Below are 25,917 nucleotides of genomic sequence, written 5' to 3'. Positions count from 1 at the left end.
CTGTTATACTGCAAAGAAAGAAAAAATATGATTTGGGACATTTTGGTAATAGACCGCAAAAGGTCAAATTAAAATGCTGTTTTTTCAACTTAAAAGCTTACACTTTACAGGACTGTCTCAGAAAATTAGAATATTGTGATTTTCTGTAATGCAATTACAAAAACAAAAATGTCATACATTCTGGATTCATTACAAATCAACTGAAATATTGCAAGCCTTTTATTATTTTAATATTGCTGATCATGGCTTACAGCTTAAGAAAACTTAAATATCCTATCTCAAAAAATTAGAATATTCTGGGAATCTTAATATTAAACTGTAAGCCATAATCAGCAATATTAAAATAATAAAAGGCTTGCAATATTTCAGTTGATTTGTAATGAATCCAGAATGTATGACATTTTTGTTTTTTTAATTGCATTAGAGAAAATAAAGAACTTTATCACAATATTCTATTTTCTGAGACAGTCCTGTACCTCGTTATCAATGAGTCCATTTTTTTTTTAATACATTCTTCTGTGGTACAACAAACATCATCCAAGTTAGCCTTGTTTCCAATTGCAATCGGGTCATATAATTGTTATTTATTTCTATAATAAACCAGACGTGTAAACCATAACGAACACCTGGCAGATTATGATATTATGACATGGGCATGGCAGGGCCAAAGGATGATTGGGTAAAAAAAAAAAATCCCACGTTTTGTGTTACTCTAGTATGAAATAGAATTAAACACATTCCTGGTGTAAGATTAAAAAAAATAATTACAAGGTCTACAATGTGCATGTAAGTTTTCTGAAGGTTGTCCAATAACTTGGAATGCCATGTATAACTTAACCAAACACCCATTCCAGTTTTTGATTATCTGAAATACACTCATGAATATTCAACAGCTCCTATCTAATTTAACAATGTGTTTTTCCTTCATAATGTGATAATGAGGTGCTCCCTATCACCACATAGTCCCTTCCTACAATATTATTTTACATCCTTGTGATTATAAGATGTTAAAATAATTATTATATAGCGAATAACTCTCAGTTCAGGGTCCTGTTTTAATTTTCTAAATTTGGGTAATCTTTCCTGCTTTCCATAAACCTGCTATGACAAGAGCCACCTGACATCTCTTCAAAAACAGAGTAGGTCCTTACTCAAATGACCAGAAACACATCTGATGTTTTTCCTATCCTTTGACCGACTTTCAAGTCACATGGAAGAATGAGTTCAGTAGAAAACATCTTCTCACGCTGCTTTGCTGAAGGTCAACAAGTTGTTTGATGCTTTGATGCAGAGTTAAAGATGTAAACACAATGATTTCTTTTGTAATTGAGGTTCAGAATGTGTTCAGTCATTGTGAAACCACCCTGCAAAACAGGAAATTATCCAAACAGAAGCTCCAGTGACATTTGTTTTTATTAGGACGATTTGTTCTGTTCAACTATCTGCTGGAATAATTTCCTGTTCTGCAGGTTTGTTTTGTAAATGGCAAACAGAAGAATCTCCAATACATTGTAAACAACAGTGGTTCAGTTTGCACAAAGGCAGACACAATCATGTTTTTTTTTAAATCTTTTCCTTGAGGAACTTCAAAAAGGTACTCTCGACGATCTTGCAAACAAGCAGATACTTCACATCAATAACCTACGATATAAATGAAGTTGCCAGGCCACCAATAGCCTGTTTTCGTATTTTCTAGGCTGTGCAACTTTTCTGGAACAATTCCCTCTCTTATGGAAAATATTCGGTATTTCCTGATCTAACAGATGTGCAGTGGTGTTCAGATTGATCAGAGGGTGATGTGATTGTGAGGTCCTCGCCAAGCTCTTCCCTCTTTAATACTGCCTCAGGTTGCTAAGATGATTCAGTGTCTGCAGCGGAGAGAACGACACATTTCTCATCCAACCATACATGTTAACAAACAGTTTCATCATTTCTAGTGTACATAGCATACAGCAGAAATGAAAGCACGTCTGTGCAATACCCCTTAAAAAGATTCAAAAAGGTATCACCTCTCAATAATGACATTTATTATGAGTTGACAAGTGGAGAGTCACCCGTTGTGACAATTAGAAACAAAGACATTAGAAATGCTCAAATAAAAACACATTTCCCAAACGAGAAACTCACTTTAACCAAAGTAAATGCTCCTTTGATCATCTCTGGGGAAAAACAATTGTGGCTGTAATGAAGAGGCAAAGAGCCTCAGTACAACTGAGCCGCTGCCACTGCCTCTGGTCCTAACCTGCGACTATGATGACAGCTTGGACGGTGTGCTCCTTGACCTGTCGAGATCTCACAAACAGCAAAATGCTAAATATTTGCTATTGGCTGTCAATAGAAATCAAAGTATTTGACAGCCATGCCAGGAGAACACTACGAGCTTTATGGATATCAAGTAAGTAATTAAATGTTGAAGCTCTGAGCCTACTACAAAGCTTCAATGTTTCATTTAGCTAAAGAACAAGAATTTTAGTGAAGTCCAAAAACACACCCTTTGATCAGATTAAATCATGCTACCCTCCAAAAGGTTCCTTTTTCAGCCTCCATGCATGTCAACCTGTCTGTAAAATGGTCGAGGGTATATATACACACATGCTATATATGACACCGTCTGACTCACAGTGAAGTGAAGCAACCAATTAGGGAACCTTAAGATTGATGGGATTGAGGCCACTTGTTGCACAATATTACTTCTAAATGGCACCATCAGCAGGTAGAAGGGTTTGGTCAGTATTCAGTGTTTGGTGATATTCACTTTAACTTAAAAAAAAATGAAACGTCTGCTATTAATATCAGAAAGAAAAACACATTTCACAAGTCTCATGCCAAGTGTTGTTTAATTAACTCATTAACAAATGGAATAGCAGTATAGCATAAGCCTGTTCTCATTCTTTTTTTTCTTTGTAAATTAATTAAATAATCTGAGGCAGTTCACGCTCGAGCTACACGGTTTCTACAATCAGTGCTTAATCACATTTAACCACAACATTCCCATCAGTTGAGCACCTTTTATGTTTGGATGTGGTGTCAAAAGTGGCTTAAGAAAACAAATCTCCACACTTGACTCAGACAGTTAAAGGTTTTATGGGTCCTTTTCTATATAGCACGCTGTACGTTGCTGGCATCTAGTGGTAAGAAAACAATATCATTCTGTCGGTTTAGATGCAAGTTTTTGGGGATTTAAACCCTAGTATTCTGTCACAATAACACCAAACATTGAATAAACGTGAACACAGAAAACAAAATACAACAGTAAAACTGTGTTTTGACATTCTTTATAGTCACAATCTGTTTAAATTCTTTTGACATTCTTTATAGTCACAACCTGTTTAAATTCTTTTTTCGCTGTCTTCTTTCTTTGGTAACTCATAACGCAAATTAATAACTTTAGTATGCTGCTGATAAGATATTCAAAAATAAATCAATACATATCAATTCAGCAACAGAATACAAGCATAAAAAGTGCAATAAGGTATGATTACATATTCAAACCTCACTAAATCCATTCCTTTTCAAAAACCCATTAAAAGAAGCTGTCATAGGACTGTCACAAAAGAACAGAAAACAGTTAATATAAATACTGGGTTGTAGTAAACTTCTTACATGAGGTTCCCTTTACCTGACATTTTAAATTTGTCCATGAAGGTAAAATGACAGTCTTATACTCATGGCTAGCCCTCAATTGTTTCTTCGAACAGACTAAGCAGGTTCTTTGGCTCAAAGTTGGATCGGGGTTCATCCTGTTCGAGTTGCACCCAGTTGCGACCACATTTCTCTGAGGACTTGGCAGATGAAGAGCCTGTGTGATGTTCGGAATATATGGGGCTTGCGCTAGGTGTGAGTGTGTGGAAGGAACTATTTGTATGGATACTGGAGGGGGGGAAAAGTTCACATATGGGCATGTGTGGGTTAGGAGTTGATGTGCTTTCCCCAGTGAGCCTGGATTTAACCCTGAAGAAAAGTGAAGAAACAGAAAAAGTGAAAAGGAGTTAATTTGAATGTAGCGGCTAAGCCTAAAACTTAAAGCCACTGAGGGGCTGCATAAACAGGCTAAATTTCAACGACGCACTTGCTGCTGCACTGTGAACTTTGTGTCTAGTGCAGGGGTCGGCAACCCAAAATGTTGAAAGAGCCATATTGGACCAAAAACACAAAAAACAAATATGTCTGGAGCCGCAAAAAATGAAAAGTCTTGTATAAGCCTTAGAATGAAGGCAGCACATGCTGCATGTATCATGTATATTAGTTATAACTGGGGGAAGATTTTTTTTCATTATGCACTTCGAGAAAAAAGTCGAAATGTCTAGAAAAAAGTTGAAATTTCGAGAAAAGAGTCGAAATGTCGAGATTAATGTTGAAGTACAATCTTGAGATAATAGTCGAAATGTCGAGAAAAAAGTCGAAATGTCGAGAAAAGTAGAAATTTCGAGAAAAGTGTTGAAATGTCAAGATTAATGTTGAAGTACAATCTTGAGAAAATAGTCGAAATATTGAGAAAAAAATCAAAATGTCGAGAAAAGTCAAAATTTCGAGAAAAATGTAGATATGTTGAGAAAAAAGTCAAATGTCGAGAAAAAAGTCAAAATTTCGAGAAGTCAAATGTTGAGAAGGAAAGGAGAAACGAAGAAAAAAAGAGAAAAAAGGAAAAAAAGAAAAAAAAAAGGTCTTTTTGAAAAAGCTCCAGGAGCCACTAGGCTCTAGAGCCGCGCGTTGCCGACCGCCTGGTCTAGTGAAACAAATGACTTTAAGCTTCACTTCTTTAGTGATGTTCATTTATTGATCACCTTTTCACCACTACCATACAAAAGTGACAGAGCGGAGCAGAGCGTAGCGGTCAAAAAACTATATGCTCCTCCGTCTAGCAACACCTGACACCTGATTGCAAGCTCTCACCTATATACCATTTACAACTGAGACAGTGAGGACACCTACTGGCCTAATTTGGTACCTTACACAAACACACACCCACATAGAAATGGATCCTACAATAATAAATCTCTAGAATAAAACAAGTGGTCCAACACTTACATACTGTAGTCAGTTGAAACAAGAAATGATCTATTATTGTGCAGATTAAAGAGCAGGGGCGAGAATCTTAACAAGGACATAATCTTATCAGTGCAGTGACGGTGTACCTGCATGTAAAGCTGGGGGAAAACTCTGGATCTGTCTGATGCAGAAACACTGCATCGTCCTCTGGACTCTCTGGGTCGGCAGTACTGAGGGAGAGTGTTAAATCTCCTTCCCAGCTGTCCTTAGGAGGAGTGCAAGGCTCTGGCTTTGTCCAGCGGGGCAGCATGGGCAAGGGAAAGAAAGAGAGGACTTTGGACCCAAAGCACACCACCAACTATGTAGAAAAGAAAGAAAAAAAAGAAGCAGAAAAGCATTAAATGGTTCATTAATATTAACCAGCTGGTAAAGCATTTGGTCACAATTGTCAATAAAAGATGTACTGTAAACATTACCTGGCACAAGGAGGCCAGAGTCAGCACGGTCTCAGCAACCAAGAGATACATGCGTCTTTTCCATCTGTGTTTCCGGACTGAGGGGAGGGCAAGAAGTTCAGTGACTGTTGCTCTCTCAGACGGTTCTGGGGCAAGCATCATCCGCAGGACTGACTGCAGCTCAGGAGAAAGACCTGCAAAATACCGGCGCTCTGTGTAAATATGAGCATTTTCTGAAAAATTTACAATTTGTGGGAGCTTTAAAGAAAATGATTGTTACAATTGGTGAACTCTGAAGGAAGATGGCCCTGTCGGAGTTGCTGCCATCCCTCACCACCATTTGGAACCTCCATATTACAGGCAAGCTCCAGAAGAGAAATGCCTAAACTAAATAACAAAGAGGACATTTTAAATCGCTTACATACAGTACAGACTAGGGCTGGGCGATATATCGAGATTTTAATATATATCAATATATTTTCAAACATGATATGGTACGAGACAATATCGTTTATATCGATTATTTAAAAAAAAAAAAATTATGATTTTGATATAGCTTATTTTGTGACAAATTGACTTGAATGTTTTATTTGAGATTTGCACAAATGTTTTGTTATTTGCACAACTGTCAACCTCAGTGGAAAAGTCTGCCTGTTACTGTCTACGTTGTATTAATTGCACAGCGTATTTTAATTTAATTGTTATGCAGGAAAGGGATATTTGTTTTATTTTATTAAAGAAGCATTTTTATTTTATATATGCAGACAGTTTATTTTTATTTCATTTGTTTTATACATTTTGATATTGTGCAGACCTCTGTTGATAAAGGTACCTGTGTGACATTTGGCACGAGGCTTTGTATTAAAACTGACTGTTTTTTTAAGGGTTTGCCTCAGAAAAAAATGAAGCTAACAGAGATGCTATGCTATAATGCTTTGGGGGAAACTCCAATTATGGCACAGAAAAAATATCGATATATATAGAGTATCGCCATTCAGCTAGAAAATATCGAGATATGACTTTTGGTCCATATCGCCCAGCCCTAATACAGACCAAAAGTTTGGACCCACTTCCCCATTTGTTTGAATGAGGTGCATCCAAACTTTTGATCTGTACTGTAAATCAGAATACCGTGTAACTCCATCTTCTCACTTTTTATATAAGTACCTGAAAACGTCTGCAGCAGGTCCATATTCTCCGCGTAGCAGCTCAGGAGCCATATATCTCGGATCGCCCTCCTGGGCATCCTCCTTACCTCTTCCCTGTGTGGGTTCTGTACTCATTTGATTGAGCTCCAGCAGCAGCCCGAAGTCCCCCAGCTTGAGTCGGCCGGAGGCAGTGATGAGGACATTAGCGGGTTTGAGATCCAGGTGCACAAAGCGGGTTGAGAGTCAAGGTGCACAAATGCTTGAGAGGTGCAAAGTGCATTCAGTGCTCTGAGGGTCAAGTAGTCATGCTCAGTGTCAATGTGAAATAACACTACCAGATGTTTAGGAATTTGAGAATATCTGGAGAAGAAATATACTTCTTGAGAATAAAAGATCGAGGCGAGATTACATTACTTACTTGATTAAAGATCGGGAGATGGTTCATTACAGTTTTATGGAGCAAGACCTGTCCAGGTGCTTTCTCAGCATGTTGAATCTGCTACTGGTGCTACATCTTACGGACTGTCAGAATATACAGCGACCCCTCCAGCCCATTTGAGGATGAGGACAAATGTGCTCGTGGTTCCTGGCTTCCCTCACACTTTGGTTCCTCTCTCTGTTACCCCTGAAGCGATGAGCTGAGCGCTTGACTGCATACAGGTGACCATCTTTGTTGCTTTGCACCTACAAAATACAGTTACAAGATATCAACCCACAAGATCTATAGCTACGATGAGAAAAGAAGATTTCAGAGATGTCCAAATTTATTTGTGAGGTTCTTCACTGAAAAGCAAAAACCATACCCATTTATTAGCTGAAAAATATTATGTGACTTAACAGGGTTATAATAGTTTAGAATTTTTCATTTTAGTTTAGTTTTATTTCGTTTTGACTTTTTCTCCTTCAATTCAGTTAGTTTTAATTCGTTTTTAGTGTGGGTTTGCTAGTTTTTATATTTTCAAAAATGCTTAGTTTTAGTTTAGTTTTTATTAGTTTTAGTTTTGACGTCACGGGCCGCGAGGCGTTCAGGTGCCGTAGCTGCTTGTTGGAGATAAACGCCCAGAGCAGAATAAATTGATCATTCCAAGAGGCTTATATTGACAGGGACGAAAACGGAGGAAATTATATCTATAATTTCAGTTAGTTTTAGTTAGTTTTCTAAACACGCAATATAGTTTCAGTTAGTTATCGTTTTTGTCTTTTAATTTTCGTTTTTATTTAGTTCAGTTAACGAAATTGCTTTTTCAATTTTAGTTTTCGTTATTTCGTTCGTTTTCGTGAACGTTAATAACTCTGTGACTTAACTATTCCTGTAGTGAATTCGATGCCCAAAAAAACTAACAGTAGAATCATTTTAAACTATCAACACTGACATTAAATTGTCTTAAAATTGCATATTTTATGGAAGCTCTCACAAAATAACGGCGCAGGAATAGCAGGATCTATTTATGTTTGACAGGCTAAGAACCCCTGAACAGTAACCACTTCAAAATGAACTCTGGCATAATTAAAAAATATTCACACAGAATCCATTTAGGCTTGATTGGGTCAGGAAATACCAAACTACTCATGTGAACACACTTCCAGGTGTCTTAATGCTAAGAAGCAGCAACCTCTAATACAACAAATGTTTTAAATAATTTCATATAAATATACAATCAGAAATCGGTGTCTTGCTCACCTTGAAGACTTCTCCAAATGACCCTCTACCCAGGAGACCCAAATTAGTGAAGCACTGGCTAAAATACGACTGATGTTTTTTAGAATCATATAAAGAATTCAGAGGGTAAGATTCCCTCAGGGAATCAGAAAGTGGGATCCAAGGAGATTGTTGGTAAGGGAACATCCTGCTCACAGAGGAACATCCCTTAGATGGTGGTAGAGGAGCAACAGAATGTGAAAGTCGAGCAGGGGAAGAGCAAGAGGAGTTGAAGCCAGATGATGAAGAAAATGGGAATCTGCGCTTTTTTAGGGAGAAGGACTGCTCTGCGTGGGAGAAGTGGGCTGGAAGAGGGAGAGGCACACTGGACACTGTAGTTTCCACCGCTGACATCGTTTAGGGACTTTTTCAGCTCTGCTCTATGAAAACAGCAATCTGCAACCTTTGAGATAAAAAGGAAAGAAAAAACACTTTAACAATGGGAAATTTCTATTAGCTCATTTAACTATGACACCCTGATTTTCAGCCCATTTTCTTGTTTAGTGTTCCTACGTATTTGTCAGAAATACAACATCCTGAATATCCTGTCAAACAAGTTGTAGAGCATTCGTGATATGGCTATATTTACTAGATTCTTTGACAACAACTTCATTTGTAGAGGGACTGGTCTTACTGGTCAGACAGAATTAACATATTGTTGACCAGACTTGTTGAGAACAGATCTTCGGCCAAAACCAAAGCAGTCAAAATTAAAAATAAATTGTGATATGCAACAAATGGAAATTCAAACTACAACTGGGCCAAAAAAAAAAAGACCTCAAAGAGATGCAAAAAGTAGATAATGATACATAAAATCGCAATAAAATACAAGACTTCAAAGAGGGACAATAATTAAAATGCGATGCTAAATGAACGACATACAATGACAACTAAAACCACAAAAGAAGGAAAGTGGCTTACAAAAGATTTGCTTGTGATGCGTTCATGGTCATCTAGATTATATATCACAAGAGAGTAATTATTATAAAATCATATTATGGGCTGATTTAATGTGGTTTTATGAATTCAACACCCATAAAACTTGTGATACATAACACCAATTGTTTTCAAACCACTTGTGATGTGTTCATATCACAAGTTTTATGGGTGTTGAATTCATTAAACCACATTAAATCAGCCCATATATATGATTTTTTAATAATTACTGTTTTGTGATATATAGTCTAGATGACCATGAACACATCACAAGCAATATGACCAAAATCAGTGGTATGTGTCACAAGTTTTATGGGTGTTGAATTAATTAAACCACATTAAATCAGCCCATATATATGATTTTTAAATCAGCCCATATATATGCCCATATATATGATTTTTTAATAATTACTGTTTTGTGATATATAGTCTAGATGACCATGAACACATCACAAGTGGTTTGACCAAAATCAGTGTTATGTATCACAAGTTTTATGGGTGTTGAATAATTCAACTTGAATTCATAATATCCAATATTCAATATCAAACCAATTCAACCGCGGTGACATACAATGACAACTAAAACCATAAAAGAAGGAAAGTGGCTTACAAAAGATATTTAAAAAGCCAAATTAAGCATTACGCCGGAAAGACGCACATTTGGGGTTACAAAACACTAAGTAATATATAGTTGTTGGATGTTTTGGACCCCATTTTTCATGATCCGCCCATGCTTGTTGATGACTACTGTATATGTCAATTACCAAAATGATACAAACCCCAGTCTTAAGCTGAAACATTTCTGACTTGCTTGTGAATAAACACAAATAGCGTTACAAACAACTGCCACCTCATCAACATTGAGTTTCGCTAGCATAAACCAACCACAAATCAGCAAACCACCCTACTATTAAATCATTTGCACTTATTGACACTCAATTGTTCAATAATAAAAACTAAGTAAGTAATATCCCACAGACCATACTCCAGTTTTAGCAGCAGTTTCCCAAAAAAGAAAGGTTGTATATCCAAATCCGCGTTTACACCCAGTAAGTAGTTTGTAATCATCTCGCGCCAAACTCTGCAAACGCGACGTAGGGCTGCGTGCGACGTTTCCAGCGTGATTACGTCATCACCGAGCGTAACCACGCATGACGTCATTACGCAATTCAATTCAATTCAATTCACGCTTTATTAATCAGAATCAGAATCAGCTTTATTGGCCAGGTTCGAACATTGTCCAACAAGGAATTTGACTCCGGTAATTTCTCTCTTTAGGTAGTAAAATAAACAATAGACAATAAACAGATGTGGTATTTTTATGTACAGAATAAACATTTAAAGGTGCAGCAGTTTGAGGTAGTGAAAAGGACAGTTCTGAAAAAAATAAAAATAACCTATTTACAGTTTTACAAGACAAATTATACAAAAAATACAAAAAAATTATACAAAAGAAATACAAAAGTGAGAGGTGCAGCAGAGTGAGGCAGACATGATTATTAAAGAAGGTGCTAGATGATTTTATTGCACGTGTTTGGTTACTCTGAGACTGTTATTTGTGTAAAGACACATCTCGAGAAGAGGTCCATATCCATCCATCCATCCATTATCTTACCCGCTTTATCCCTTGCGGGGTCACGGGGGTCTGCTGGAGCCTATCCCAGCTCATTTCAGGTGAGAGGCAGGGGTTACACCCTGGACAGGTCACCAGTCCATCACAGGGCCACATATAAACACACAAACCATGCTCACAACCACACTCACGCTCACACCTACGGGCAATTTTATAATCATCAATTAACCTAACATGCATGTTTTTGGACTGTGGGAGGAAGCCGGAGTACCCGGAGAAAACCCACGCAAGCACGGGGAGAACATGCAAACTCCACACAGAAAGGCCCCTGCTGGGCCTGGGAGTCGAACCGGGGACCTTCTTGCTGTGAGGCAACAGTGCTAACCAGTACTCGAGTTGTAAAATAAATCAGGGGGGATGGATTTTATCATATGGGGACAGATAATTTGTGCTGATTACAAATAATATAATATATTACAAATAATAGCAGTGACCAAAACACCTGCAGAAATACTGCAGGAATGACATAGCAGCAGTTAAATGCAGCCTTCTGTAAGCTTTAAATATCCACTGGGCTTACATCAAATACATCAAAACACAACAATAAAAACACTTTTCTGAACTTATCAATATGACTCTGTCCTTCATAGGATAAGTAAAATGGATCGCTGCAAAAACTCAAAATCTTAACAAGAATATTTGTCTTATTTCTAGTTAAAATGTCTCGTTTTAGTAAAAGAATCTCATTACACTTAAAACAAGTTTACCTGTTTCAAGTAGATTTTCACTTAAAATAAGTAGAAGAATCTGCATGTGGAACAAGATTTTATTGTTTGTAATGAGAAGATAAATCTTGTCCCACTGGCAGATTTTTCTACTTATTTCAAGTGAAAATCTACTTGAAACAGGTGAAAATTGTCAAATAAGTTATTTTTCTGGTAATGACTCTAAATGTTGAAATAGCACATTCATTGATGAAATGACATAAGGGATGGGGGATGATTTTGACCGTTTTTATTTCAGGGGGGATGCCATCCCCCCTCATCCCCCCTCAACTCGAGTACTGGTGCTAACCACTAAGCCACCGTGCTGCCTAGAGGTCCATAGTACCATAAAAAAATATACATATAACATACACAATATAAGAGACAACAACCTATGATATAAAAGACAACAAAAACCACAATACAGAAGACTTAAAAACAACAGTGACACAAAAAGAAAAGAGTGTCAGGCGCTGAACGCCAGTGGTTCCACAACGTAGATGTGAACCTGACTGAGCTGAGTGCAGGATTCATTAAGCAGGTGATAATGCTATTTAAAGAGTTAGATACTCTACATATACATTTGTACATCAAATTCCGTAGCACAGCAGCACAGGTTGGTACTCCAGCACTAACGAACAGATGACTGGCCCTTCAGCTCCTTGGGACTTTAAGAAGCAGCCTCATACAGTCATTATAAGCCACAGTTTAGCCTCTGCATGCTGCTTTTCTTGTTGCGACACCACAAGTGGCCAGTGTATAGGGATGTACAATATGTTTTAAACAAAGAAATTTTAATATCCACCGAGCTCATGCTGAATTTGCGCAGCAGCATATTAGCTTGGGCATACATCCTTCGACACTGTCTGTAAATATCTCTGTCATCAGAGAGATCATTAGTCATAAAATGACCCAGGTATTTCACCTCGTCACACTCGGTGAGGGCAGAGTATGCCAGAAAGAAGTCAGGAAAAGCTAACTTTCTATCTCCCCAGCTACAGACAATCATCACATTAGTCTTCTTTGCAGACCCGGCCCTAACCAATTTAGCGCCCTAGGCAAGATTTTAGGTGGCGCCCCTCTTGCATCGCAGTAAATTCCACTGCTGGTGTATATACTCACAAGAAACTGAATAGCTTTATCTTGGACATTCTTTTATTTAAAGAAAGCAATTGCTCAATCAAAATACTTTTAGAATTAGAAAGAAATACAAAAAAATATGAAATGAATATATGAAAAATACAATATAAATAGCTTACATAAAGTATAAGATTTAAATACCCACAAAATAAAGTGTTAACAAGTGACATAAAATAAATTATGAATACAATAAACAAATAAATAATATAATAAATAAATAAGGCACTGCACACAAAAAGATATTAAAGAAACCAGTATTGTCAAAAAATTACTAATTAAGTATTTAAATAAAAAGGGGAAAAAAGGGGATCTTAGAAAGACCTCTGAGGTGGAAGCGACAGGAGGAGTGCTTGATGTAGTTGGCCCAAGATTTGCAGGGGTTGGACTGAGAAACCTCAACAGTGCATCTGAAGAGAGAAGAGGAATATATGACACCAGTCTAATAATAAATATATGATACATAATATGATTTCAAGATTAAAATGAAAGGAAATAATATAAATGAAAAATCTAAGAGATACATGCATGATGTTCACTTTACTGTACATGTACAAGTACATCACCTATCATACAACCTGTTCCACACTTATTCAACTGCACAGAAAGGTCCTCCATATAAAAATTAAACAGGACCGGTGACAAAATCCTTCCCTGCCGAACACCATTGGTAACATTGTTTTTTTTTTTTTTTTTTCAACTTTATTGAAGCAAAATACATAAGTATACACAGAATTGAGAGCAACATCAGACATATGTGTATACAACATAAACTACACAATTATACAGTCACAAATACGCCAGGGGAATTAGTCATTGACAAAGAAAAAAAAAATTAAACAAATATCTTATATAGCTTACAAAGGTCATAAGTTTTAACAGCTTTTTTATTTACAGAATCAGATATGGAGAATATGTATTGTTTGATATATGCGGACAGCTCCGGAAAATTTGGCTTTTTATTTAAAAATTTGGATCTGTGGATATAGAATTTAGTTAAAATAACGAGCAAATTGATCAAATAAAATTTACAGTTGAGATTCCTGTCAAATTCAATATATCCAAACAATACATTTTTCCAGCACAAATTAAATTGGGGGTAGATGTGATCTACAATAAAGCGGGACAATTTACTCCAAAGTTTTTTTGTGTACAGGCAAGACCAAAATAAATGAATCAGTGTTTCATTGGGAAAACCACAAAAAGTACAACTCACATCAATGTCTTTCTTAAGTCTCTGTAAATAATGATTGGTAGGATAGAATCTGTGTAGCATTTTAAAGGAAATCTCTTTGACTTTATTAGTTAGGAAAAACTTCTGTGGTAATAGCCAGACTTTTTCCCAATTAATGTTTCCAACAAAAGAAGACCAGTAAGATAGTGAAGAAGGTGTACTGATGATGTCTTGTTCCAGCGTGATTACGTCATCACCGAGCGTAACCACGCATGACGTCATTACGCAACTTCCGCAAGCGGTGCAGTCAGGGCTGGCGTAACTGGCTAGCTAACTGATCCCTTGAAATGGTAACGTTATTTTCTTCAATGTATGTATTGTTTTGTGAGATTAGTAAGTAGATACGAACACCGAATCAACGTTTGGCATTTTTGTTGAACGCGCAGGTGCTTCTGAAGTGCCAATTCCACTTTGTTTTTGTTAGCTCCCCGGGTTAGCTCCTTCTGCTGCCTGGAAGCTAACGAGATAACTCAGCTAATCCTGGACGCGCTGTAATGTCAGACAATTCAGTCACGTAACCCGTCAGGACACTAGTGTGTAAACTACTGTTGGCGCATATGTGTGGGCTGTTATTTAACTATTTTTCGTTGTAGGAGTTTGGGAACAAAAGAGCAGAGAAAACGCTTTTTGTGACCGCGGTTGAATTGGTTTGATATTGGATATTATGAATTCAACACCCATAAAACTTGTGACACATACCACTGATTTTGGTCATATTGCTTGTGATGAGTTCATGGTCATCTACACTATATATCACAAGATAGTAATTATTATAAAATCATATTATGGGCTGATTTAATGAGGTTTAATGAATTCAACACCCATAAAACGTGTGATACATAACACCAATTGTTTTATGGGTGTTTAATTCATCAAACCACATTAAATCAGCCCATATATATGATTTTTAAATCAGCCCATATATATGATTGATTATATGATTTTTTAATAATTACTGTTTTGTGATATATAGTCTAGGTGACCATGAACACATCACAAGTGGTTTGACCAAAATCAGTGGTATGTATCACAAGTTTTATGGGTGTTGAATTCATAATATCCAATATCAAACCAATTCAACCGCGGTTGCTTTGGGTCTGTTCACCGCTAAACAGTATTTGTTTATTTAAAAAGGATCCCCATTAGTCTTCACCATGGGAAGACTATTCTTCCTGGGGGCCACACATAGACATACAAAAGAACAATAATACAACTCAAAAAGGGTGAAAAACATTCACTAGAATTCCTGAAATAATACATTGAAACAAAAATAAACGATTAAGTAACCAACCAAAACCATACACATCTTAAGTAACAATATTTGCTACTGTCACCAGATCTGTATCCACTTTTGAGCAAAATAGTTTGCAACGACTTTCTAATTTATAATATACCTACACCACTATTTATAGTATATAAAATATAGTATAAATATACTATATATTAGGGCTGGGCGATATGGACCAAAAGTCATATCTCTATTTTTTAGCTGAATGGCGATACTCTATATATATCGATATTTTTTCCGTGCCATAATTGGGGTTTCCCCCAAAGCATTATAGCATAGCATCTCTGTTAGCTTAATTTTTTTCTGAGGCAAACCCTTAAAAAAACAGTCAGTTTTAATACAAAGCCTCGTGCCAAATGTCACACAGGTACATTTATTAACAGAGGTCTGCACAATATCAAAATGTACTGCATATATAGAATAAAAATGCTTCTTGTATAAAATAAAACAAATATCCCTTTCCTGTATAACAATTAAATTAAAATACCCTGTGCAATTAATACAATGTGGATGGTAACAGGCAGACTTTTCCACTGAGGTTGACAGTTGTGCAAATGACAAAACATTTGTGCAAATCTCAAATAAAACATTCAAGTCAATTTCAAGTCAATCGTAAAAAAAGAAAAAAAAAGAAAACTTTTTTTAATAATCGATGTAAACGATATTGTCTCGTACCATATCGCGTTTGAAAATATATCGATATATATTAAAATCTCGATATATCGCCCAGCCCTACTATATATCATAATATACTTATACATTATAATATACTTATACTACTATACTATATATACACTCATAGCCTACAGTAACTTATAATATATTTACTATTACATTTATAATATACTTACAATTTGCAAAATAATCACAATATATACCTAGGACCGATAATGGTTTCCTTCTGAACCACAGCTGCTTCAGTCTCCTTTTAAAACTTGACACCTTGATTATTGCAACTATACATGGGGGGAGATGGTTCCAGTGTGCGACTGCTCTATACATTACCGTTTTCTTCAATGGATTGGTTCTGGGCATAGGCAGAGAAAGGTGATTAGCTAGGGCCATTCTGGTATCATAGCTGTGTCTATTATTTGTTGGTAGAAGTTGCATAAACAAGAAGCCAGGTTTGCGTAGTATACAGATATTTTTCAAAAACATAATAAGGCTACATGCCAGTCGATCCTCCACCATCATCCCAGACAGCTCAGCATGCATGCTCTCAACATTGCTAAACAGTATAGATTAGTTAATCAATTAATTTCCCGTGGTCTTTGAAGCCGTAGGAGAGTGTCCTATGTATGTAGATACCATAGGGTCCAGAATTGTCCTGTCGAGTATTTCTGCCGACACTTCTTGGACTCCGGTGGATTTCTTGGCATTCATTTATTGTGGAGATATATCAGTCAGTTATACGACATTTATATAGTCCAACATGATACATTGACGCTGTCACTGTGTGTTGATTTAAAATCTTCTATTTTGTTCATTTTAATTTTTATCCATTTTGTTTAGTTAAGAACTTCCCTCAAGATTACATGGAAATGCCCATGTTCACACCTAACTGATCTGACCTACATCCAGTATTTTGAATTAATTAATTAGGTTGAGTTGTCTTTTTACCTTTGACATAGCTTATGGTATTTTATATATTATCTTTTTTCAGGGGTGTGTGGACACATAAATCTGATAATTAGTTCTAATTTTCGGATCAGAATTGTGCCACTACAGTACGTGATCCTAAATCAGATATATATTTATTATGTGGTCATACAACAGGAGTGAGAACACATCAGAATTCACATTCTTGCCTAATTATATATGGACAGTCTTGTTTAATGGAAGATAAATGCAGAATTAGGCTAAGATAGATTTTGTCTTGCTTACAATCAGCAGCAATGGAGGAAAGTATCTACTCATTAGTGATATTTCAGCGATAACAGTTGCAATCACTTCCACAATGCCTTGGTTGAATCTTCCGTCTCGATATGGCCTTGCATATTGTTGACAATGTTGCTGATACGGCTGGACATATGCTGGAAAGAATCTAGTGGATATCCCGAGTTGTAGGGCTGGGCGATATGGACCAAAAGTCATATCTCGATATTTTCTAGCTGAATGGCGATACTCGATATATATCTCGATATTTTTTCTGTGCCTTAATTGGGGTTTCCCCCAAAGCATTATAGCATAGCATCTCTGTTAGCTTCATTTTTTTCTGAGGCAAACCCTTAAAAAAACAGTCAGTTTTAATACAAAGCCTCGTGCCAAATGTCACACAGGTTCCTTTATTAACAGAGGTCTGCACAATATCAAAATGTATAAAACAAATGAAATAAAAATAAACTGCCTGCATATATAGAATAAAAATGCTTCTTGAATAAAATAAAACAAATATCCCTTTCCTGCATAACAATTAAATTAAAATACACTGTGCAATTAATACAATGTAGACAGTAACAGGCAGACTTTTCCACTGAGGTTGACAGTTGTGCAAATAACAAAACATTTGTGCAAATCTCAAATAAAACATTCAAGTCAATTTGTCACAGAATAAGCTATATCAAAATCATTAAAAAAAAATGTAAAAAAAAAAAAAAAAATTTTTTTTTTTATTTTTATTTTTTTTTTAAATCGATATAAACGATATTGTCTGGTACCATATCGTTTTTGAAAATATATCGATATATATTAAAATCTCGATATATCGCCCAGCCCTACCGAGTTGTCACATTCACATGAAAATCGAATGCCAGACAGTTTCTAGTTGTGGATCTGAACCGTCAAATCAGATCTTTACTAAATAAGAATTGTATCAAAGTTGGGCAATTGCTTGTTATGTGAATGTACAATGAGTGACTGACAATTTGAGCTACCTGGTCTTGAGATTGATATGCTTGCTGGGTTGGTCACCAGCCTTCTTAAATGCAGATGGCGCCACAGAAGAGGTGATATTGACGAACTAATCACTGGGATCATTACGCTCTACATACATGTGATAGATTCTGCGTGCCACAAAAGATTTGGTGATAGTGACAACATGAAACCGTGTCTAAAGGCTCGTATAGACAGCACACGTTCTATATTTGCATATGAAATCTTACACAAGCCTAATAAAAACTCCAGACTCAAAACAACACTGTCTATTGTATAGATTGTTAATTTTCATTAGGGACCAACACAAGCAGTTTTGATTTAAAATGAAATATGTGTTTGCAGCAAAATGGCAATTGGCAAAGGGTCAAAATAAATAGATATTTTAAACCTCTGAAAGCAGAAAACACTTAAAAATGTTGTTCACTAAAGTGATAGTGTGGATAGGGACAAACTGAGTTGATTTTAATTTGAAAGGGCAAAAACAGTATTAAAAAGCTCTGTTTGTACAGGAATCTCTCTTTTGTTCGTTGCTACATTGCCATAAATCTTTATAAGCTGACTACTGAGTCGTGCAAAGTACTAACATTAAGGAGGACAGAAGGAGATTTCATGGCATTTCTGCATCTAAGTTTTTCCTATATTGTCATAAATATTTAAGCACTGATCCAGTTTTGTAGAGGGAAGGAAAGACTAAAATGAGATCCTTGGAAGTTAGCATGAAATGGCCAATTAAAATGTCTTTATAAAGCAGCAACACTTAATCTACATTTAACTTGGGATGCTTTAAGCATTTTCTAGATGGGCAAACATTATTTATTTGCAATGCATGCAAAGAAGTTTTGTGATTTTTTTTTAAAAATGCAAATGGTAATAATGTACAACAGACTCTGGATTCCTGCTAGATCACATTCACTTTTAGCAGTCTTTATTTAAAAGCAAAACGACAAATCCAGCTCTCATTGTCATATAATTGTGTGGACGTTGTCTTCCAGGACGTGTTCTTGATGATCCGGCGTCACAAGACGACAATCTTCACAGACGCCAAGGAGTCCACTACTGTTTATGAGCTGAAGCGTATTGTCGAAGGAATACTTAAAAGGCCACCTGAGGACCAGCGGCTCTACAAAGTGGGTTTAGGGCTGAGTAACGAATAAGCACCAGAGAGCCCAAGTATTTGTTTTCAGGAAATGTGTGAATGTGTCTCTGGTCAAATTTACAATGTCTTTCATTTGTGTGATTTAAATGGTTTAAATATACAAATGTCAGGCACATTGTTGTCATATAATTAACATTTCAGTAATTTAAGGATTTCTTTTTTTTTTTCCTGACACACTCATCTCTTGCTCTTCAGGATGATCAGTTGCTAGAGGACAGCAAAACCCTGGGGGACTGCGGATTCACCAACCAGACTGCCAGACCTCAAGCACCAGCTACGGTTGGTCTGGCCTTCCGTATAAATGGTATGTAGTAATATCGGTGTAATTCAATGGATGCATACTGTATTTTTGTTTCTTTTCCAACGTTATCTGGTCTATTTGGAAAGGTTTCCAGAAATAAACATCTTCTATTGGGAAAAAAAAAACAAAAATTAAACAGGACAGCACGTCCTAGGTTTGCTTAGTTTTCTACACAAACAACTTCCTTGAGACCAAAGTAGAGATGTAAAATGCACATATTTGTCACATATTTAGCAACGCTCAAACAAAGAATATTAGCGCAAAGACCCGCTACATACTTTTAAACACAGTAGTGGATGGATAGCACTTTGGGTTTATGCAGCTACTGGACCATGACACTATGTGGTCTTGAACTTTTAAAAAATATCATCAGATGTTCATTTAATATCTAATAATATTGATTAAATATACTTTACATGTACTTTATCAAGCTAGTGATATTAATTTTACATATTAAGACATTTGTGTATGTACTAGTATTCAAAAGTCAAAAAATAGTCTATGTGGCTTGCAGCTAAAGATTTGACATATATTATGTCACAGTTCCGGATAATGATTCTCAGCACACCAAGAAATGTGGAAACAAAGGGGAAAAATACAACATGTTGCAATTATCTCAACTCGATAAAAATGTTGGAAGAGACTTTTGAGTAAAAGCAAAAGCTCAACAGTAGTTTACACAAAATTAACTGAATAGCAGTTGTGAGCCAAAAGTCCTTCACCGCGTGTGAAGTTTAATTCCTCTTTAATTCAGAATTAAAATTAAATCTGATTAGGTAAACACCTAATTCCGAATGAAAATGGCCATTCCGAATTAAACTTAATTCCGAAGTAAGTGGCTGGTTTATTCCGATTTTAAATCCGAATAGAATAATTCCGCGATCATGTATAAACTCATTCCGCTTTAAATTAATTCCGGTCTTTCTGCGCTGCTCGTTCCCTCGCCCGTCTGTCTCCATGACGCTTATATTCCATGCTGGGCTTGTTTTTGAAACCGAGTTTCAAGATGGCAGCACGCAGTGGTCAAGAGCAGAGAATAAATAGCTTGGAGGACCTGGAAATAATTAAAAGAACAGATAGCAGGAAACATAAAAATTGTGAGCTTTTCAAAGTTGTAGCGGCTAAGTTTGTTTTTCTTCCGGTAGACGTAACTTCCGCTCCGCCCCCCTATCCAATCAGAACTCTTCCCAACCCCCAGACCTTAAGCGGAATTGGATAAAGCCGATCAAACGTTTTTTCCATGTAAACCTCGATTCGGAATTACTATTTCCATGTAAGCTCGAAGGAAAATAGTTTAATTCCGAATTAAAAAACATTGTGTAACCGTAGCCACTGTTAATGTCATGGAGATTCAACAATTCAATGTTTTGATATGGTTTTTTTGGCCAAATAAAAAATGATGTGGTTGTTCATCTGAAGTTGCATAATTTTTTTTGTTTAAGTGATAAAGCAAAAGCTCGGTTTTTGGCATTTCTGAATAATATCTATTTGATTTAAGAGTTCAATTGCCACTAAGATAAGACTTTTTGTACACTTGAATTTTTTATATTTACAATGATATGAGATACGACCAAAGTTCAGTTGTTTTTAGACTGTGGGTTAAGTTGCTAAGCTCCCACGTTTTGAGTGTGTCAGTAAGACCACTTTTCCTCTCTGGTATGTTCTTTTTTGCCTTGAACAACTGTTTAAATTGCTTTATATTCCTCCAGATAAATGTTTTACTGTAAATGCTCACCGCGTTAGCGCTCCTGACATGACTTATGCAGCCTCTTTAAACCCTGCTGTCACCACCATTCTCATGTTTCCCCATCTGTTCTGCCCTCCAGATGAGATGTTTGAGCAGCTGCAAGTCGAGGCCTTCTCCAGCCCCCCAGAACTGCCTGATGTGATGAAGCCCCAGGACTCTGGTAGCACTGCCAATGAGCAGGCGGTGCAGTGATAGAAGGAAGTGGAGACAAGAAACAGAGGAGAGGATGGGAGTGGTTATGTGTGGATAAACTGCAGTGAAGAAGTAGCAGGGTGGTGGATATGTAAATTAGTTTCATTTGATCGATGGAGACATTTTAGGTAACCAAGCCTATCCATGTTACGTCACGCTATCATATCAACCCCCCAGCCCAAAAAGAAAAGGAAAAAAAAAAATCCCAACTCACTTCACCATCTTTTTTATTTTTTGTTCCCAAAAAACTCTGGTTTCCACTTCACATGCAGTCCTGCTCCTTGAATTTACTCTAAAGCACCAACAGGCTCAAACACCTGGGTCAAGAAGTTGGTTTGGAACGTATGAGTGTGTCTAAGTGTGTGTATTTGAGTTATTATAATTATTAACATTAACATTTTGGAAACGGAGGAGGCGTAGTTGTGTTTCGGTGCTCTAGAAGTAACATGCATGGCTCAGTGTTTGATTTAGCGAACTGCATGAACAAACATCAGAACAAAAACTTTACTTTCACAAAAACAGACTGATTTTCACAGTTCTTTTTGTTTATACATTTATCATTTGACTACAAACTTGGATACACCTTCTTTTTCCTTTTTTTTTTTTTTTTTATAAGTTTTTTTGTTTCTTCACTGTCTTACTTTTTAGTCCTTTGTCTTGTTTCATGCACTGAGACCAAAGGCAGGTACTTCTTGGACAGCAGAAGGATGTTTTTGGTCAGATGACATTTTGTCTGTGACATACATTAAACAGAAGATTGTTTTCTTGTGGTAAACTTTCATTTTGTAAATGCACACATCTATTATTGTGCCCCTTTCCACCCTACCCCCAGTCACACAAACAAATAGCTTGTAACTGTGAGATTGAATAATTAAAGTTTTTCCTATTTTGTTTTTTAACTACCGTGGCTAATTTCTGTGTAAATATGGGCTTGGGTGAATATGTTATAAAGAATAGTTGCATCAATTTCTTTTTTCTAGATTGCAAAAAAGCAGATTGGAGGATGGCACTAATTACATCAACGATACACTGTCCCATTTAGATTTCTCTGTAAGTGCAAGGTGGTGTAGCTCCTACTTTTATTTTGAAATGCTGCTTTTGTGTTCTTTTAATTTAGATCGAAAAACATCATAGATCAAACCAGCCCACTGACTTTTTTTTTTTCTGCTGAAAATTTGAAAGTTTTACAGTTTTTAAATGTAATGTAAATGAACTTAAACAACAAATTCAGCCTTTCTCAATGTACCCTTGTTTTGTTGGGCTCCTAAAGATCCAGGATTGCTGTACCACTTGCTGTTTCACTGGGAACACTCAGGCTTTTTACAGCAGGAAAAGGTGCAGGTGGAATTAATTAACATCAACATTGTCTGAATTCCAGTTTCTCTCCCAGCGAGCCGTGACCGTGACAGGGCATACATAAACTGTAACCATATTTTGTATGTCTGCTTTTCCTGGAATCGCATGTACAAATTTGAGTTGTTTTTTTTTTTTTCTTTAAAACTTGGAAAAAAAACTTGCAAATGTGTATGTTACTTGCCTCACCACTTACATCAATGTAGCTGGTATCTAATCAACCCCGTATTACAAATTCAGATGGCTTTTTGTGAGTGCATATTTTCCAACCTATTACGCTTGCATGGTGCATTTAATGAAATGTTCAGAAATGAACTTAATATATTAAGTACAAGCCGTACTAGACATTAAATTGCTCTTTGAGAACGATGTGTGAGCACCTTCGGAAACTTTAAATGTAATCGAAAGGAATTAGGCACATATAGCCTGAGATTATGGTTCGTACAAAACTTTGAACTTTTCTTTGAAAATAATCTTTACAAAGAAATTTAGTTGTAGTTTGTTTTAGTTCCAGAAAAAAATTTTTTTTTGCTAAATTTATATATTTTACTGACGTGTTTGCTTGGCAGGCATCAAAACAAAGAGGAAGGGGTAGGGTCGGGGGGGAGAAAGAGACAATCAAATATGCCAAGACCAAAATGATTAGTTCTCCAGCAATCGGTGATGCAGCTTTTTTCTTAAGGTAGTTAACTAATTTGGCAGATGTCTCTTGAGGACTCTTATACCATGCATCCATGTTAATTTGTTCCAGCTCATCCAAACTGTTTTTTTTTTCCAAGGAATGACCTAAACCTGGAATCCCCTCCACAGATTACCATTAGGATCGCTATCTGGGCTCTGAGAGGCTGCTCCAGGACTTGTGGTTTGATGTCCTTTGGATGAATTTTAGATGCATATTTTGAGTCATAGTCTTGTTGGAAGACAGCAGTAACATACACCTAGACTGGCGGTGGAGTCCTCTACATTATTATTCAAGATGATCCTGTTTTTCATGATCTTATTTCCTGAACATGGGTCTCTGTCCCACAGCATTATCCTCCCACCACCATGTTTCACTGGTGGAACTGGTTTTTTTGGGTTGATGGTTTTTTCTTTTCTTTTCCAAACAAAAGCAGCTTTTATATCTCCAATTATCTCAAGGTCTTGCCAGACTAAAAGACATGCATCATAAACCTATTTCCCATGTCTCAGTTGTCCGTGGATAAACTTCAGTCTGACCCTGATGTGCCGCTGTGTGAGTAATGGAGATGATGACCTCAATGACCATGAACAACCCTGACAACAGTAAACATAACATACGGTACACATCTAGTCCAGAGGAAGCTTGTTAAGCAGAAGTGAATGGGTTTCACAATAGAAAGACATGTGGAATCAGCCATTTACTTCATGGATGAATGATACAAACACTATAGATACAAAGATATTTCCATATGAATCTATGAAAAACAGCAAAAACTGGTGGACGTGTCGGTGTTTGTTGATATCAGTTATTGACTCATAGCTAGGGTTGCCAACTCCCTGAAAAATAAACAAGGGACACCTCATCGGCAGGGCCGGCCAACCCGACTGCCTTCACCTTTCCTGGCGTGGTGAATTTTTTTAGCCCCTTTTTTTGTGAGTGAAACAATTTTTTAACTATTTGACTCGAACCTGAATTGAATTAGATGCATATTTTTGAAAGCCATCAACACATGGAAAACTAATTATTATCCAGCAATTCACTTTAATACAAAATAACAAAATGAACTGAATAAAATAAGTATCTTTCTTAAACAGAAACCTGTCCTGCTTAAATTAAAATAGTATAAATTAATATAAAACATCCATTCTGTAATAGTGCACATTTTATTTTAGTGCAATAACAAAAGTGCAAACAGAAAGTCTGTAGAAAACTTGTAAACATATTTGTGCCTCAAATGCCATGACTATAGGCTACAGTTGTAGTAAAACAGAAAAAAATAACTTGTGAATTTTCCACTGGCATTTTTTGACTCTCACAGTAATACGGGACAAAGCCATGAAGGATGGGGCTGGTTGCCCGTGAAGACATGGCGGAAAGTGGAGCTGTAGTACGGTATCCTCGTCGCTTCGACCAAATCCGGTCACGGGCGCTCAATTAAATGCTCCGGGGGAAGTCCTGCAGGTTATTTTCATGGTTTAAACCAGGGGTGTCAAACTCATTTCACATTGTGGGCCACATAAGGCCTCGGTAGAAGTCAAGTGGGCCGGACCATTAAGATTATACCATACATGCTATATTATAGCATGTATGGAAGTCGCACTCAAAATATCATGTCTTTCCTTTGTTTTGGTGTAAAAAAGCGCAAGAACATTAGGAAAACTTTGAAATTCAATGAACATTTCTTTTACAAAACATTTCATGGAACACCTCATATTTCCTTAGACAAATGTGCAATTTACTTTTATCATTCACATATATGCATTGCAACTGATCCCACTGATTGTGCAAAGGCACAAAACTTTAACAATTAATTGGTATTGAAAAATATAGCAATGCACTTTAAGATTAAATGAGATTTATAAAGAAGCAGATGGTGCATTGATACCGCTGTTGTCTTCTACTCTGATCAAAACAGTGCGCCCCCTAGCGGATAATACATGAGTTGCATCTTATTAAAAATTTGAATTCCATGTCTTTTATGCATTTTTTCACTTTTAAATTATCCCGCGAGCCTGATCGAACCTCCTTGGGGGCCGGTGTTCTGCCAATTTCTGCTACCTGCCGAGAAATGCTACTTTGTGGTTCTGCGCATGCGCACAGTCGATTTTCAAAGTTTGCATCATTTCTTGCACGATGTAAAATGGATAATATGGGATGTTGAGTATTTGATCCTTCAAAATACACTTACCCATGCCATGAATACATTACACTTTGTGAACATTATACGATAAAGAGAGAAAAAACAACAATTCTATGGCTTTATTTGATATTCATTCAGTCATTCGCCTTTATTTAACCAGGCTGGTCATAAGAACATTCTTATTTACAGTAACGGCCTGGCAAGAGACAAGGACCACTTGGGGGGAAAGGAAGTGGTTTAGGGAGTAAA

The 25,917-nt window shown here is 36.6% G+C and overlaps 2 protein-coding genes across 2 annotated transcripts; one reads left to right on the top strand and one right to left on the bottom strand.

Moving 5' to 3' along the window:
- Nucleotides 1-2,897: 2,897 nt before the first annotated feature.
- pkmyt1 (protein kinase, membrane associated tyrosine/threonine 1) lies at nt 2,898-10,317 on the bottom strand. Its single transcript, XM_061707985.1, is given in 8 exon segments — nt 2,898-3,951; nt 5,136-5,347; nt 5,466-5,638; nt 5,725-5,831; nt 6,612-6,900; nt 7,096-7,276; nt 8,274-8,694; nt 10,208-10,317. Coding segments are annotated over 7 exon segments (1,614 nt in total). The 5' UTR covers nt 8,646-8,694; nt 10,208-10,317; the 3' UTR covers nt 2,898-3,671.
- Nucleotides 10,318-14,156: 3,839 nt separating this feature from the next.
- Nucleotides 14,157-22,392, top strand: LOC133419410 (elongin-B). Its single transcript, XM_061708572.1, has 4 exons — nt 14,157-14,225; nt 19,090-19,224; nt 19,449-19,557; nt 21,381-22,392. The coding sequence occupies exons 1-4, from the start codon at nt 14,223-14,225 to the stop codon at nt 21,491-21,493; spliced, it is 360 nt and encodes a 119-aa protein (XP_061564556.1). The 5' UTR covers nt 14,157-14,222; the 3' UTR covers nt 21,494-22,392.
- The last annotated feature ends 3,525 nt before the right edge of the window (nt 22,393-25,917 follow it).

This window comes from Cololabis saira, chromosome 19, assembly GCF_033807715.1.
Source record: "Cololabis saira isolate AMF1-May2022 chromosome 19, fColSai1.1, whole genome shotgun sequence".
Classification (NCBI taxonomy): Eukaryota; Metazoa; Chordata; class Actinopteri; order Beloniformes; family Belonidae; genus Cololabis; species Cololabis saira.
Note: the sequence above shows the minus strand (reverse complement) of the source record. Positions and strands in the feature narration are given on the sequence as shown.